The sequence below is a fragment of the Phaenicophaeus curvirostris genome, chromosome 3, assembly GCF_032191515.1.
Source record: "Phaenicophaeus curvirostris isolate KB17595 chromosome 3, BPBGC_Pcur_1.0, whole genome shotgun sequence".
NCBI lineage: Eukaryota > Metazoa > Chordata > Aves > Cuculiformes > Cuculidae > Phaenicophaeus > Phaenicophaeus curvirostris.
In genome coordinates, this window is record NC_091394.1 from 82,055,884 (window position 1) to 82,071,512 (window position 15,629).

Below are 15,629 nucleotides of genomic sequence, written 5' to 3' on the forward strand. Positions count from 1 at the left end.
AAAGAGTTTGTTATTTTTTATATTATGTCTTGTAGTAATGTAAAGCAAACGTACAATCTCTGTGTGAACCAGACATTTTCCCCAATTACATACATGGTTTTTACCTTCTTTGTAGGAAAAAAAAAAGCTCTGATTTAAATTTCATATTTTTTGATGGCCACTAAGAATTGATACTTTATTTTCCGATAGCATAGCTCACAGATCAGACTTACATACCTTACTGTCAATGTTCAAGCTACCTTTTTTCTGTAACAGAAAGGAAAGCCATTTGCTGAGGCAAATTTATGTTACTGTTAATAGTATTAATTTAAATAGAAGTATATATGATAGTATTATGCAGAGCAGAGCAAACAAAGTAATTCATGTGCATCAGAAAAAAAAATCTAAAACATCTGTGTTTTAATTGTAACCAGTGGTGGATTTCAGTGTTGAACAATTAAAGATCATTACACCATTTTAAAATATCAGTAGGAGAGTGTCAAAGAAGATGAGTCTTCCATGTTTACAAAAGATTTTGCCTGTAGCAAAATACTGTGTGCTTTTGTGAATCATTTATCTTCTAGCTTGAACCTGCCATGGTATGAAATATTGCAACTGTGATTCTTCCTGACAGAATAATGAAATATTGGAAAAAAGTCCACACTGCAATGACTTTTCCACAGAATTTTGGCCTAGAGAACCTGAAAAGTGGCACATGAAATAGCTTCTTTTCACTCCATCAGAAACTAATCCAGGCCAATCAGTTCTCTTCTTCATACCGAGTATGTTATTCCATTGTTTGTGTTTTTCTGATATTGACCTAGTTTTAGTTTTTGGGTTTTTTTTTGTTTTGGTTTTTTTTTTACTGTGCTCTATTACAAGATCTCATATACTGTATTGAAAGCCAAAATAGTTCCTGAAGACATTCCTTTCAGCAAACATTTGAATGCTCTATTTCACATTGAAAGTTCGAGTCATAGGGAAAGTTATGGAAAAGGAGGTTTTGTTGTTTTCTTTAGGGAAATTACTTTAATTTATCTTCTGTCAGCATCTTTGCTAGAGTACCCCTTCACTCTCCAAAAAGCTTGTTTTGAATCTGTTGTTGTGAATAATGGGAGAAATCTAAATGTCATGATACACATTTGCAAGTGAATTTGAGAAGAAATCTTGTGCATTCGCACACAAAGGCCAGACTTTTTAGGAGACTATCCTGTCAGTGAGTGATCTCCACACAATCCATACAAAGCCCTGCAAGTCAAGACTCTGTTCTTAGTATACTGTCTTATACTAGAACATAAAATAACAGTTACAGGTAATAATTTCCTAAATCTGAACTTAGAGAGCTCAGCATTAAAAATGCATTGCTACCATTCTCTGTAACTGTACTTAAATGTATTGGGATGAGATAGAGAGAAGACCTATTAGATAGAATATTAATTACACAAATCTTTAAAATTTCAGACTGAGGAAAACAATTCTCTTGACTGGAGAAAACAGGTTAAATCAATTGTCAAATTTACTTTGACTTCCTTAATGATTGTTACTGGAATAATTTCAGTAACAATAGATTACAGAAGGAATATGGGTCAGAAAAAAACCTATATTGCTAACTTAGAAAAAAAATATTCCACGATATTCAAACAAAGACTTATATTTTAAAATCTGAGCTTTTGGGTGAAAGCAATTCTGCTCCCTGTTACTGTAAGAGTATCATTGAAAAAAAAAAAAACCAGCTAAAATGGAAATACTTGTTTAAAACTCTGAAGTTGCATGCCATCCTCATTTTTTAATGGCTCTTGCCAGGTATGGTTTTTTACCTTTCTCTTTCATCTCACGAGCATTCATGTTTTTCTCTATGCACAAAAGTGTTTTAAATACTTCCATGGTTTGTTCTGCCAGTACCTGGCATAACTGTCAAAATATGCTGTTTAAACACAAGAAAAAGCTAAAGTTCTGTCCTGAGGTAGCACAGTCCTAAGAGCCTGAGAGAAATGACAGATACTCTATTATAACCGCATCCTCAATACGTTGTATGACAGAGCTAATTGTATCTAAACCATGGTTTCCCTTCTTTATATCAGCATTTCCCTTTTTTTTTTTCTTATAAGCACTGTGAAAGGAACAAACAGAATTTCTTAATACTGTTCGTAACATGTTTAGTGTGTAAGGAAGAATAGTACTTGTCAAATTATTCCAAGAATGTATGCAAAATAGTGGGATTTTTCCCGATTTCCATGTCTTGTTTTAGGAGTCCCATCATTATTTCCAGAAATAATGCAATTACATTTCCATCCAGACTGTCAAATGTATGAATTACTGAGCATTAGCATTTTAAATAATTTATTGTGGTAATTTTAAGTCTTTACATGTTGACATCTGTGTCACAATCTAAGAAGCATCAGATATAATGAAAATTGGAGGATGTACTCTTTCCATTTTATCTAAAACAAATTAGGTCAAAAACATTTTTGCAACAGCAAGAAATAAATCAAGAATTGTGCAAATGTAGGGTTTTTTTTAATGTTCTAGAGGACAAAGTAGAGATTCCCATGGTTTCGGAGACCATACTTTTAAAAACCTGTTTATTTTGTATAATTCTATGCACCTCTATGCTATACATAAGGATAAATTAATTGGATATTAAGGGAGTTCAGTCATCATGATCTGAGCAGCTCAAACATTTTCTTTAATTTGGATAAAATGTTTGCAGAATCAGCTTCAGGGAAGATTAATAAATACTCACACCCATCTCCAGGTACCTGTTATTTGACAAACTGAAACGTGAGCAGTTGGTCAGAATACAGTCCTATTTAGCCAAGCATAAATTTGAAGCATGGATATTTAAAGAACAAATGATATTCAGCATGTGGCATACTGCTTACTAAGGCATCAAAGTGAACAACAAAATATCAGCTGTCATCATAGGCATTATTTAGTAATAAAGTGAGATAAAATGATTTATAAATCTGAAGAGAAAAAATAGTGCTGTAAAAGCCCTGTCTTGCTGTGAGACAGAAGACATTTTAACAGATTCATATGGTCACCAGAAAAAATGTCAAGATGGAAGTGAAATTTGATGGGGGATCTGTGAGTCTGCAAAAAAAAAATAGACACATGAATGCTGCTTTAATTTCATTCCATGGGAAAGACTATGCCGTTGCCTCATATTGTGGAGAAACCAAGGATTATGAGAGAAATATTACTATGCATTTAAGACTAACGTTGCTTCCCCTGCTTACATGGACTTACTGGGGCTACATTCCCCTTTCTAAAGCCTTGGCACATGATTTTGAGTGAAAGGAAACCTTAACTCCCAAAACATTTGCTGGCATTACAGCAATATTCTATGTTACATGTTAGTTGACACAGTGAAATAAAAATAAATGAGCATCAGTAATTTCAAAAGATGATGGCAAATACAATAATTTCAAGAAAATAGTGTATGACAAAAATGATTAGAAGTATTATCAGAATTATTGATTTAAAGCAGGTTTTTTTCGCATTCATTTCGCATTCGCATTTTTTCGCATTGTGTTTAATACAAAAGAAATCATAGAAATCATCCAATATTGTTGAAAGGATCCACGCAAGCAAGAAATAAGAATGAGACTAGATACTTACCAAATTCCTTTGGAACAGTGATAGAGTAAACACAGTTGTGACCAACACTATAATTCTTGGGGTAGTTTGGTGATAACACAGTGCCTTCAGAGCCTGTTGATCGGCTTCCACAGGGTGCTAGAAAATGTTGAATGATGTAATATCAGAAAAAAAATAGTTTAAAATGTTTTGTCATATGTCAGTATGTGCAATTACAGTAAATTTTATTACACTCTATACTGAATTAAATCTGTATATTCTGTGGAGTGTTGAGTACACACGGTTTTCTCATACATCAAGAGAATCGATGGCACTCTGCAGTTTTCCGGATCAGTTACTGTTTTTCTTTACCATTTATCAACCATCTTAATATAATAATGATGGGCTTTATATACAGTGTGCTATTACTCACAGCATATAAGACTACTATTCATTTGTATGACACTTTATACTCTGATAAAAGCATAGAGTATGCAACCCTTCTGCACACTACTAAATTCTTACTCATGCCAATAGACTCATGATTCAAAGTAACATATAAACCTGTTTAAACAAGAATGTCAGGATTCCTTGACTGAACACAGCGTACTGCTTATTTATATCTCATTAATAACATTATATATATAAAGTCACAAGCAAACATTTTGTCACGTAACATCATGTTTATTCTACCATTAATAGCTACACTACTTGATAAAATGGCAGATAAACAACAATGCTATTTACTACAACAACGTATTTTTCTAAGGTTAACAATTTTAAGTTAACAACAGAAGCTGGCATTTGTCATTATTCAAAACCATCAAGTAAGAAATAGTGCTTTTTCTTACTTTTCTTCATCAGATATTCAGGTGCATTTATATGGAACAGTCATAAGTATTACTGTGTCTCTATATCCATTACTTGCTTCTCAAATACACATTGCAATTTAGCAGTTTATTTTAGAGTCAGGGTTACGGCATCGGTTTAGAATATTTCTTCCAACCACTTCTAATGACTTTAATGTTAACATATCTATTTAAGAAATCTGTTTCCTCCACTAAAAAGTGAATTTCTAGAATAGGTTCTACTCAATGCTTCATTTGCTAAGCACAAAAGAAATCTGTTTCTTTGTGGTACACTCGCAAAACATTAATATCTCCTGCACTATATTAAATAAGAAAAATATTGTTTCATTATTATTATTTCAGAAGATTTCCTCTCATTACTTATTAAAAAAAAATAATCCAGTTGGAGAAGAATCACAAGTGGTATTCCCCAGGGCTCAGTGTTGTTCAGTTCAGTTCTGTTCAATACCTTTATCGATGATCTGGATGAAGGGATTGAGTGTAATCTTAGTAAATTCAAATTGACACTAAGCTGGGCAAAAGTGTCAATCTTCTTGAGGGTAGGGAGGCTCTACAGAGGGATCTGAACATAGCTGGATCGATGGACTGTGACCAGCAGTATGAGGTTCAACAAGACTGAGTGCCAATTCCTGCACTTCGGACACAACAACCCCATTCTGTGTTACAGGCTTGAGGAAGAGTGTCCAGAAAGGTGCCTAGTAGAGAAGGACATGGGGGGTGTTCGTTGACAGACAGCTGAATATGAGTCAGCAGTGTGCCCAAGTGGCCAAGACCAATAGCAACTTGGCCTGTATCACAAACAGTGTGGCCAGCAGGAGTAGGGAAGAGATTGTCCCCCTGTGCTTGGCATTGGTGAAGCTGCACCTCAAATACTCTGTTCAGTTTTGGGCTCCTCACTACAAGAACAACATTGAGGTGCTGGAGAGTGTCCAAACAAGGGCAATGAAACTGCTGAAGGGGTGGAAAACAAGACTCATGAGAGGCAGCTGATGGAACTGGGGTTATTTAGCCTGGAAAAAATAGAAGGATGGGGGCACACCTTATCACTGTCTCAAAATACCTGTAAGGGAATGGCCTCCAGTTGCACCACAAAATGTTCAGACTAGATTATAGGAAAAATTTCCTCATCAGAAGGATTATCAGGTACTGGAGCAAGCTGCCCAGGGAGCTGGTTGAGTTACCATCCCTGGAGGTGCTTAAAAGATGGGTAGATGAGGTGCTGAGGGATATGGTTTAGTAGTGGACAGGTACTATTGGACTTGATGATCTCAAAGGTCTTTTCCAACTAAACAATTCTAGGATTCCATGATGTTATGATTAAAAATTTTAACAGACTGAGCACACCGACAAATGCAAACCCTGTTTAACATAAAATAAGAAAAAAATGCTAGGCATCTTTTCACTAGGAATGAAAAAAAATGCCACACAATAAAAGAAACAAATCAACAAAAAAACCCCAAAATGTTTCAAAGCAAATGAAATCGTCTAATGTAATTCTCTAATAGCATGCCAGTACTTGTTAATAATAATTACTTAGACTCTGAAACACTGTATCACTTTCTGTATTTATTTCTGCTTTAATTTATTCTTTGATATATAAAAATACAACTCAACATGCTTTCCTTGTCCTGTTTTCCAGGGTCAGCAATAGAAAACTAACAGGGGAGAAAGGCATTTGATTGTGGTATGGACGTGTTAAGGATCAGCGTGTTGATGCATTGTTCACTGTTTCCTTGAAATATTATTAAGCGTTAATGTCAAAAACATCCTTTTGTGTGTGCACTATATTTACTCTAATGGTGTCTTCTCTTGTAAAGTAGTGCTCCCTTCTGCCCTTGAAAAGCCCTCACATAAAAAGAACAAAGCATCACATACTCTGCATTTTAAATTGGTAAGTTTTATTATCTTGAAGATTACTCATCTTGATCTTTAGTATTCACGCACCCTTGTCAAAGAACTAAATTCTACCTCTTTATGGCAATGCATTAGTAAATAGAGAATAAAAGATAAAATTTATTACCATCAGCAGTGAGAACTTTTCTCACATTTCAGCATATAGTAGTTGTAAAAGAAATGATCACTGCAGAGAGGCAAAATCACCCAGCAGAATCACAGATCCCTGTAACCTGCACCTAACTACTGCTATAAAGTAGAATTTTCTATAGCTCTCACATAACATTACAGGGTTAAAACCCCTGCCATGCTCTTATTGCTCATATGTCTTCCATTAGGCTTTTGGAGTTTAACCAAAAAGAAAGAACCGTCAAGGAAAAACTTCAGTAAAAGAACCACAAAGAAGTGACTCCTTAAGCATGAAAATCATCTCAGATTTCTTCTTTTTTGAAGAAATGATTGGTTTTTCTACTAAGTATTTTTTCTGCAGTCTGAAGTTTTTAATTCCTATTACTGATTTTGATGGCCTACTGTCTAGCTCCTACAGCTAAGATCTAATAGAATTTAATTGTTATTGTAGATTTAAATAGCACATTGTACCACTCATTTTTTTAAGCAGCAGTCCTTAGTGGAATCAATGCTGAATAATGCTTAAAAATGAATGGCAAATATGGCTTTATGTCATGCAGATAAATTTGATTACAGAGCTACAAATATAATAAAAATTAGGAATAACAGTGCATAAACTCCTCAAAAAGAGGATACTGATAGGAACATCACATAAAATCTTTGGTATTCAAAAAAAAAGAAAAGTTTCTATTATGATCTAGAAGGAAATTTTGAAATAATTTGGGTTTTTTAGTCTCTAAGAGAGAAGAATTATACCAAAGAGAGACTGGTCACTTTTTGAAGATGTGGAAGATTAATTTTTCTTTTCACCCATAAAAGAAATAACGGCCACCAGTTTTAGTAAAATTGATTAATTTTAGATATTCTCATAACTACTTTTGGGAAGTTATTGAATTTTTTGGCAATTCCTGGAAGAACAAGACACATAAATAATGTCTGTCATAATGGGTTAAGTATATTGAACCAGGCAAAAGACAGTACTTCACTTTATATTTGGTTAGATATATATCCATATTAATGGATTGTAGTATGAGAAAGTGGTACATTCCAATTTCTCAGTGCTAGCACTGTTAAAACCACAAACATAACTGTCATAACGTGATTGGGTATTTAATTTTTTTTTTTAGAAGAGGAAGGAACTTATTAGCTCTTCAAAAGGGTGGTCCTAGCAGCTCAGGAGAAAGCCATCCCCGTGGTCCGGAAAAAAAGCCGGCAGGGGAGAAAGCCAGCTTGGTTGAATAGAGAGATCTTGAGGGATATCAAGAAGAAGAGAAATGTTTATGGCCTCTGGAAGAAGGGACAGGTCTCTTGGGTGGACTACAGGAGGGAAGTGAGATTGTGTAGGGAAAAAATCAGAAGGGCTAAGGCTCAGCTAGAAATTGGATTGGCCAAGTCACTGAAAGATAACAAAAAATCCTTCTACAAATATATAAATAATAAAAGGAGGACTAGGGAGACCATACAGTCCCTATTGGACACAGAAGGGACAACAGTAACAGGGGATGAGGAAAAGGCTGAGGTACTTAATGCCTTCTTTGCCTCAGTCTTTAGTCGTAAGGAGGGTCGTTCCGTCTGTGTACTAACCCAGGAGCTAGAGGAGCATAATGAGGCTCCCGTGATCCAAGAGGAGGTGGTCAGTGCCTTGCTAGCCCGACTGGACAGCCACAAGTCTATGGGGCCGGACGGGATTCACCCTAGGGTACTGAAGGAGCTGGTGGATGTGCTGGCCAAACCCCTTTCCATCATCTTCCAACAGTCCTGGAAGACTGGGGAAGTCCCACTGGACTGGAGGCTGGCTGATGTTGTGCCCATCTACAAGAAGGGTCGCAAGGAGGATCCAGGGAACTACAGACCTGTCAGTCTGACCTCAGTGCCAGGGAGAGTCATGGAGCAGGTGATCTTGAGTGCTATCATGAAGCACATGCAAGAGAACCGGGTGATCAGGCCCAGTCAACATGGGTTCACAAAAGGCAGGTCTTGCCAGACTAACCTGATCGCCTTCTATGACAAAGTGACTCGGCTGCTGGATGAGGGAAAGGCTGTGGATGTGGTCTTCCTGGACTTCAGTAAAGCCTTTGACACAGTTTCTCACAGCATTCAGCTTGAGAAACTGTCAGCCTCTGGCCTGGACAGGCACACACTCTCCTGGGTGGAAAACTGGTTAGATGGCCGGGCCCAGAGAGTGGTGGTAAATGGTGTGAAATCCAGTTGGAGGCCAGTGACAAGTGGGGTTCCCCAGGGCTCAGTGCTGGGTCCAGCCCTGTTCAATGTCTTCATCAATGATCTGGATGAAGGCATTGAGAACACCCTTAGCAAGTTTGCAGACGACACTAAGCTGGGTGGAAGTGTCGATCTGCTGGAGGGTAGGGAGGCTCTGTAAAGGGATCTGAACAGGCTGGACCGCTGGGCAGAATCCAATGGCATGAGGTTTAACAAGGCCAAATGCCGGGTCCTGCACTTGGGGCACAAAAACCCTATGCAGTGCTACAGACTAGGAGAAGTCTGTCTAGAAAGCTGCCTGGAGGAGAGGGACATGGGGGTGTTGGTTGACAGCCAACTGAACATGAGCCAGCAGTATGCCCAGGTGGCCAAGAAGGCCAATGGCATCTTGGCTTGGATCAGAAACGGCGTGACCAGCAGGTCCAGGGAGGTTATCCTCCCTCTGTACTCAGCACTGGTGAGACTGCTCCTTGAATCCTGTGTTCAGTTCTGGGCCCCTCACCACAAGAAGAATGTTGAGGCTCTGGAACGAGTCCAGAGAAGAGCAACAAAGCTGGTGAAGGGGCTGGAGAACAGGCCTTATTAGGAGCGGCTGAGAGAGCTGGGGTTGTTTAGCCTGGAGAAGAGGAGGCTGAGGGGTGACCTCATTGCTCTCTACAACTACCTGAAAGGACGTTGTAGAGAGGAGGGTGCTGGCCTCTTCTTCCAAGTGACAGGGGACAGGACAAGAGGGAATGGCCTCAAGCTCCACCAGGGGAGGTTTAGGCTGGACGTTAGGAAAAAATTCTTTACAGAAAGGGTCATGGGGCACTGGAACAGGCTGCGCAGGGAGGTGGTTGAGTCACCTTCCGTGGAGGTGTTTAAGGCACGGGTGGACGAGGTGCTGAGGGATATGGTTTAGTGTTTGATGGGAACGGTTGGACTCGATGATCCGGTGGGTCTCTTCCAACCTGGTTATTCTGTGATTCTGATTCTGTGATTCTATTACATTTTGTGTTGAGAGGTAAAATTCATAGAGAATAAGGCTTATGAACAAAGAAGTAAATAATGGGAGAATCCCCAAAATAATTTTTTCCAAACCTAAACAAAACCCCTATCATAAACCTGAATTGTAAAAAAAATCGGAAGTTTTCTGAAAGATATATAATTAAGAAAATGCACCTTATAAGGAGAGAACAAAGAAACTCAATACCTGTGCAGTTTAACAGGGAAAGATTATCTGATACATTTTAAGTAGGACATTTCAAGAGGATTGTACCTCTTTTTTTTTTTTAATAAAAAGAAGCAAGAGAAAATTAAACAGAAACCAATGCTTTTAGCTTGTGCATTTGTTATAGTAAATACAAAGTCTATATAAATATATAAAATGCAATTAAGACACCAATGAAATTATTTCTAAGTAGATTTATTTAGCAATTTATCACCTTTTACCTCTAAAACAAATAAAAGCATCAACAAATATAAATAACTGTGCCTTCAGTTTCCATTCCTTGAAATCTTTAAAATAACTCTAAATATCTTTCTGAAGGTACGAGAAACATATTTTATACAGTTGCATGTGAGATATGCTTTTGGAACTGTGTTTCCTGACAAATTAATTATTAAGAATTATTAAATTTTATATTCCTTTCTTTTTTCCTTATGAACTGCAGTGCACAGAATTTTTAGACATTCTATATAGTTTTCTGAGGTATTGAAGTCACGTGTTGCTTAAAGTTAGCTTACTAAATATACCCATTTTAGCCAAGTGTATAGAAAGTCTGAAATTAATTTTCTGATATGAACTGCTGTGGCAGAAAGTGGAAATCCTACATTGTTTTCTGCTGTAGAATGTGATAACAGCTGGTGACTGCGTTATGATATTGACTGTTATCCAAATAGACAAAATATAATTTCTTTGCAAAAATATTGCTTCCTTTTTTCTTTTTCCTGTATTCTTCTGAACAAATGCAATCAGCTGGAAATTAGACATATCCCTCTTTCAGTCATGGCTGTGTTAATTCCCATTTTAGATGGGCAATGGAGTGCAAAGGCATAAAAGTGAAATCCTGTCCTCCTGTTGAAATTGTTGAAGTACTAGAGAAAAAAATTAAAGAAAATCTGAGAAGAGAAAGTCCCACTATTTATAACCCCAAATTCTACACAGTATTTTCACTTATAAACATCACAGTAGAGCTACATGTCGAGAATTATTCATCATTGAAACTTGTGGCACATAGGTGTTGAAATATGCTTACTGTACTAATAATTTATTGATAAAACTAAGAAATTAATGTGAGTTAAGCCTTAAAATTGGCTATAATTAGATGTCTTGTTCAATCACCATTTAATTGATGCACTAGCAAATTTCTAACCTAAATTAGATAAATTGCAGACAATTACTTATCTTAATTCTTTACTTTTCTAGTAATCATGCAAAAAATAGTTTCTGTATGACAAAATAATTTCACAGATAGAAGTGGTATAAATTAATTTTCAGTGTGGTGGTATAGTCTTCTAGATTCTTAGCTGATGTTTGATGTACTATTTTTTAATTCTTAACTTTTGAAGGAAGTGTATGAGGCTCATGAAGTCCTCATTGAGTGATCACACTGCCTTTCTGCAACAGGTAAAAACTTTTTTTACAAGTTCTTTGCTCTGGATCAAGGGCAGCAGTCTCTCAGGCTTAGCGTTCCCAGGCAAGCTGAAAGATGTTGAAGTGCCTCTACTCCTACATGATTCTCATTGCACGACCATAGGCTCCAGTTGACAAATGCACTGGAATTCAGTGAGATAAGTTTCCAGGAGTCTGGCTTACTTGAGAAATACTCACTGAATAAGGTTTTGATTCCATCATTTAAGTAATGTTCTACTTTAACCCATTTTATTGACAGAAAGAAAGTAACAGGCTCTGAGAACAGTCATATAATAAGAAAAAACATTATCTAACATATTTTGTGCTAGAATAAAAGTTTTTGCAGTGAAATACTCTCTGTCCAAAAGAGATGGAAGTGGAACAGGGCTTTGAAGTCTGCCTCAGAACAGATTCTGAAAAAGCACACCAGAGTTAAAGCTTCCACATCTGAAAAGCAATGACTAAATAAAAATTTAAACTGCTCTTCAAATACACTTTCTGTAGCAAAACTTTGACATGATATTCTGGAGAAAAACAAAAAAAAAATCATTTTAAAACAATTTCTCTACCAGCATAAGAAGTTAATAATAATAATAATAAAAAATGGCAGTAATAGTCTTCTGGGGGAAACCACTTCAGAGACTTTCAAGACTACATAGACAGCTAGAGGAAAAGAGAATTATATCACAGATGTGTAGAAGCAAAAATAAGTCAGACACTAAGAAAGCTTAACACATTTTTAGCTACAATACTAGAAATCAGAGACTGACTCATAAGAAAGTATTAATGAGACAAGTAAGAATTTACAGATCTCCCCACAAAAAATCATAGAATCACCAGGTTGGAAGACACCCACCGGATCATTGAGTCCAACCATTCCTATCAAACACTAAACCATGCCCCTCAGCACCACGTCCACCCATGCCTTAAACACCTCCACGGAAGGTGACCCAACCACCTCCCTGGGCAGTCTGTTCCAGTGCCCAATGACCCTTTCTGTGAAAATTTTTTTCTAATGTTCAGCCTAAACCTCCCCTGGTGGAGCTTGAGGCCATTCCCTCTCATCCTGTCCCCTGTCACTTGGGAGAAGAGGCCAGCACCCTTCTTTCCACAACCTCCTTTCAGGTAGTTGTGGAGTGCAATGAGGTTTCCCCTCAACCTCCTTTTCTCCAGGCTTAACAACCCCAGCTCTCCCAGCCATTCTTCATAAGGCCTGTCCTCTAGCCCCTTCACCAGCTTTATCGCTCTTCTCTGGACTCACTCACAGAATCATAGACACTTTAGGTTGTAAAAGACCTTTAATGTCATCAAGTCTACCACTAAACCATCTCCATAACCACCACATCTATGCATCTCTTAAATACCGCCAGAGAGGGTGACTCAACCACTTCACTGGACAGCCTGTTTCAGTGGTTTACAAACCTTTCAGCAAAATAATACTTTCTAATATTTAGTTTAACCTCCCCTGGCACAACCAGAGACTCTTTCCTCTCATCCTATTGCTTTTTACTTGGTTTCACCAGTGCTGAGTAGAGGGGAACAATAATTTCCATACTCCTGTTGGCCACACTATTTCTGATACACGCCAGGATGCTATTAGCCTTCTTGTCCACCTGGGCACACTGCTGGCTTATATGCAGTGGCCTGTCAATCAGCACCCCTAGGTCCTTTTCTACTGGGAAGCTCTCTAGCCACTTGCCCTCAAGACTGTAGCATTGCATAGGGTTGTTGTCATCCAAGTGCAGGACCCAAAACTTAACCTTCTCGAATGCCATACAGTTCGCATTGACCCATCAATTGAGCCTGTTCAGATCCCTCTGTAATGCCTTCCTTCCCTCAAGCAGATCAACAGTCCTGTATAACTTGGTGTCATCTGCAAACTTACTGAAGACACACTCATCCTTTTATCCAGATCACTGATAAAGATATTAAACTGAACTGAATTCTGAACCGTGAGAAGCACCACTTGTGACTGGCTGCCAACTGCATTTAACTCCATTCACCACAACTCTTTAGGCCTAGCCATCCAACCAACCAGCAAATGATATACACATCCTACACATCCAAGCATAAGCAGCCTTTTTTTTTTTTTTCCAGGAGAGTTCTGAGGGAAAGGCCCTACTACAGTCTAAGTAGACAACATCCACAGGCTTTCCCTCATCCATCCAGCAGGTTACCTTGTCACAGAAGGAGATCAGGTTAGTCAAGCAGGACCTACCTTTTGTAAATTAGTTCTGACCGAGCCTAATTACCTGGTTATCTAATATGTGCCACATGATGGCACTCAGGATTATCTGTTCCATAACCTTACCCATCACTGAGTTCAGGCTGATAGGTCTGTAGTTCTCTGACTCCTCTTTCTGGCCTTTCTTGTAGATGGGCATCACAAGGACTTGGAGGTGCTTATTGATGAGAAGCTCAACATGAGCCAGCAATGTATGTTCAGAGCCCAGAAGGCCAACCATATCCTGGGCTGTATCAAAAGAAGCGCGGCCAGCAGGTCGAGAGAGGTAATTCTGTCCCCTCTACTCTGCTTTTGTGAGACCTCACCTGGAGTTGTGTCCACTTCTGGAATCCCTAACATAAGAAGGATATGGAACTGTTGGAACTGGTCCAGAGGAGGGCCACAAAGATAATCAGAGGGCTGGAGCACCTCTGCTACGAAGACAGGCTGAGAGAGCTGGTATTGTTCAGCCTGAAGAACACTCTGGGGAGAACTTTTTGTGGCCTTCTAGTACCTGAAAAGGGCCTGCAAGAAAGCTGAGGAGTTACTTTTTACAAGGGAACATAGTGATAGTGTGAGGGGAAATGGCTTTAAATTGGAAGGGGGAAGATTTAGTTTGGCCTTTAGGAAGAAATTATTCACACTGAGAGTGATGAGAGACTGGAACAGGAAAATGACATAATTAAACTGTGTTTTCATTATGTAGAAGAAACCTACAAACTGTGCAGATGAAAGCTAAAATTATGAGCTTATTTAGAACTCACTAACTTTGTAAGTTCATTTAGAACTGCACGGAACCAGAAATCTACTTATTGCTAGAGAGCTGGTAAGTAATATCATCTCCTGATTTCATGGCATTGTATGTGTAGGCAGGCCGTAATGAGTTTATTATCCATTCAAAAATTGTTGCTGTTGTTGGATGCTGACCATCTGCTTATCTCTGTAAAGTTCCTTTCCACAAGCAAGTTTTCCAGAACTAGCAGTGAATCACAACCACTACCAAAAAATTAGTTTCCACTTGAATTATCCAAGAATATTATTACAACTTTAAAATGAAATCCTGTAATTCCTTTGATTTCCATGTGATTGATGATCTCTTGCTTCCCAAGTGATCTCCAGTATTTTCACTGTATGCATGCATTTTCAGTTTTAAAGGAAACGAGAGTAACAGTTAATTAATTTTATTCTAAACTTGAGATATGATAACTAATGATAAATTAACTAAAGTTGCTGTAATCTGCTCAATCTCAGGTTTTTTTGGTTTTTGTTTTTGGGTTTTTTTTTGCCATCATTGCTGGACTTGTGGGCAATTAAATTTGAGTGGACTGTTACCCAGAAAGTAAATATCAGTTTTCTACAAACTTCTTAAGAGAAAAAAATAAAACAATTTCATTTCCTAGAGGATAAAGTGCTAGAGTACACCCAAAACTATATTAAAATTAATAAACACAGTTCTGTGTTTATACATTAAAACAGTACGAACAGACATATCAATACAACTACATATGTACTTGAGTGAATTCAAGGTTTACAATGGGTCACTCTCAAAGTATTAGTAAATTAAATATGGCAATTCAGTTATACAGCTGAGAGAAAAATATACTGAAAAATATACTGAAACACAAGCAATCCAAGCAAATAACAGTAACAAAGCATTGCTGCTTTTAGATGTGTATGTTTAAAAGAATAAAGTTAAAAAGAAATAGATTTCCCCAGAGGGTGATTCATCTCACCCTGTAGTATTCAGGACATCTGCAAAGTGCATTTCTTAATTCTAGATTTCTAATACGCAGATATCTAGTCAGTTAGGCACTCTATGGCCAGTAGAGGGAAAAGCACATACCGATTATCCCACTCGGTAGAACTCTATTTCTCAGCTACTAACCAAGATTTCAAAGAGGTATCAGACTCAAAAAGGTATGTATGGGAGAAAAAAAAAAATAAATAAAAGGAAAAATACCCAAACCATAGACAATCCCTAAGTGCAATCACATTCACATTAGAAACAAACAAAAATAATTAGCTCATCCCAGACAGTAAGATACCAGGACCCAAGCCTTGAAACAGGAAATTAAAATAGCATACGAAACAGCCATAATTAGTAAAATAAACAATAGTTGAA

At 37.6% G+C, this 15,629-nt stretch overlaps 1 protein-coding gene across 1 annotated transcript in view; it reads right to left on the reverse strand.

The window, feature by feature from the left end:
- The window catches only part of CSMD3 (CUB and Sushi multiple domains 3), a 608,404-nt gene that overhangs the window by 140,822 nt on the left and 451,953 nt on the right, over positions 1-15,629 (reverse strand). The window contains exon 32 of the mRNA XM_069854554.1: positions 3,601-3,717. Within this exon, the coding sequence (XP_069710655.1) occupies positions 3,601-3,717 (117 nt within the window). The remainder of the gene's footprint in view (positions 1-3,600; positions 3,718-15,629) is intronic.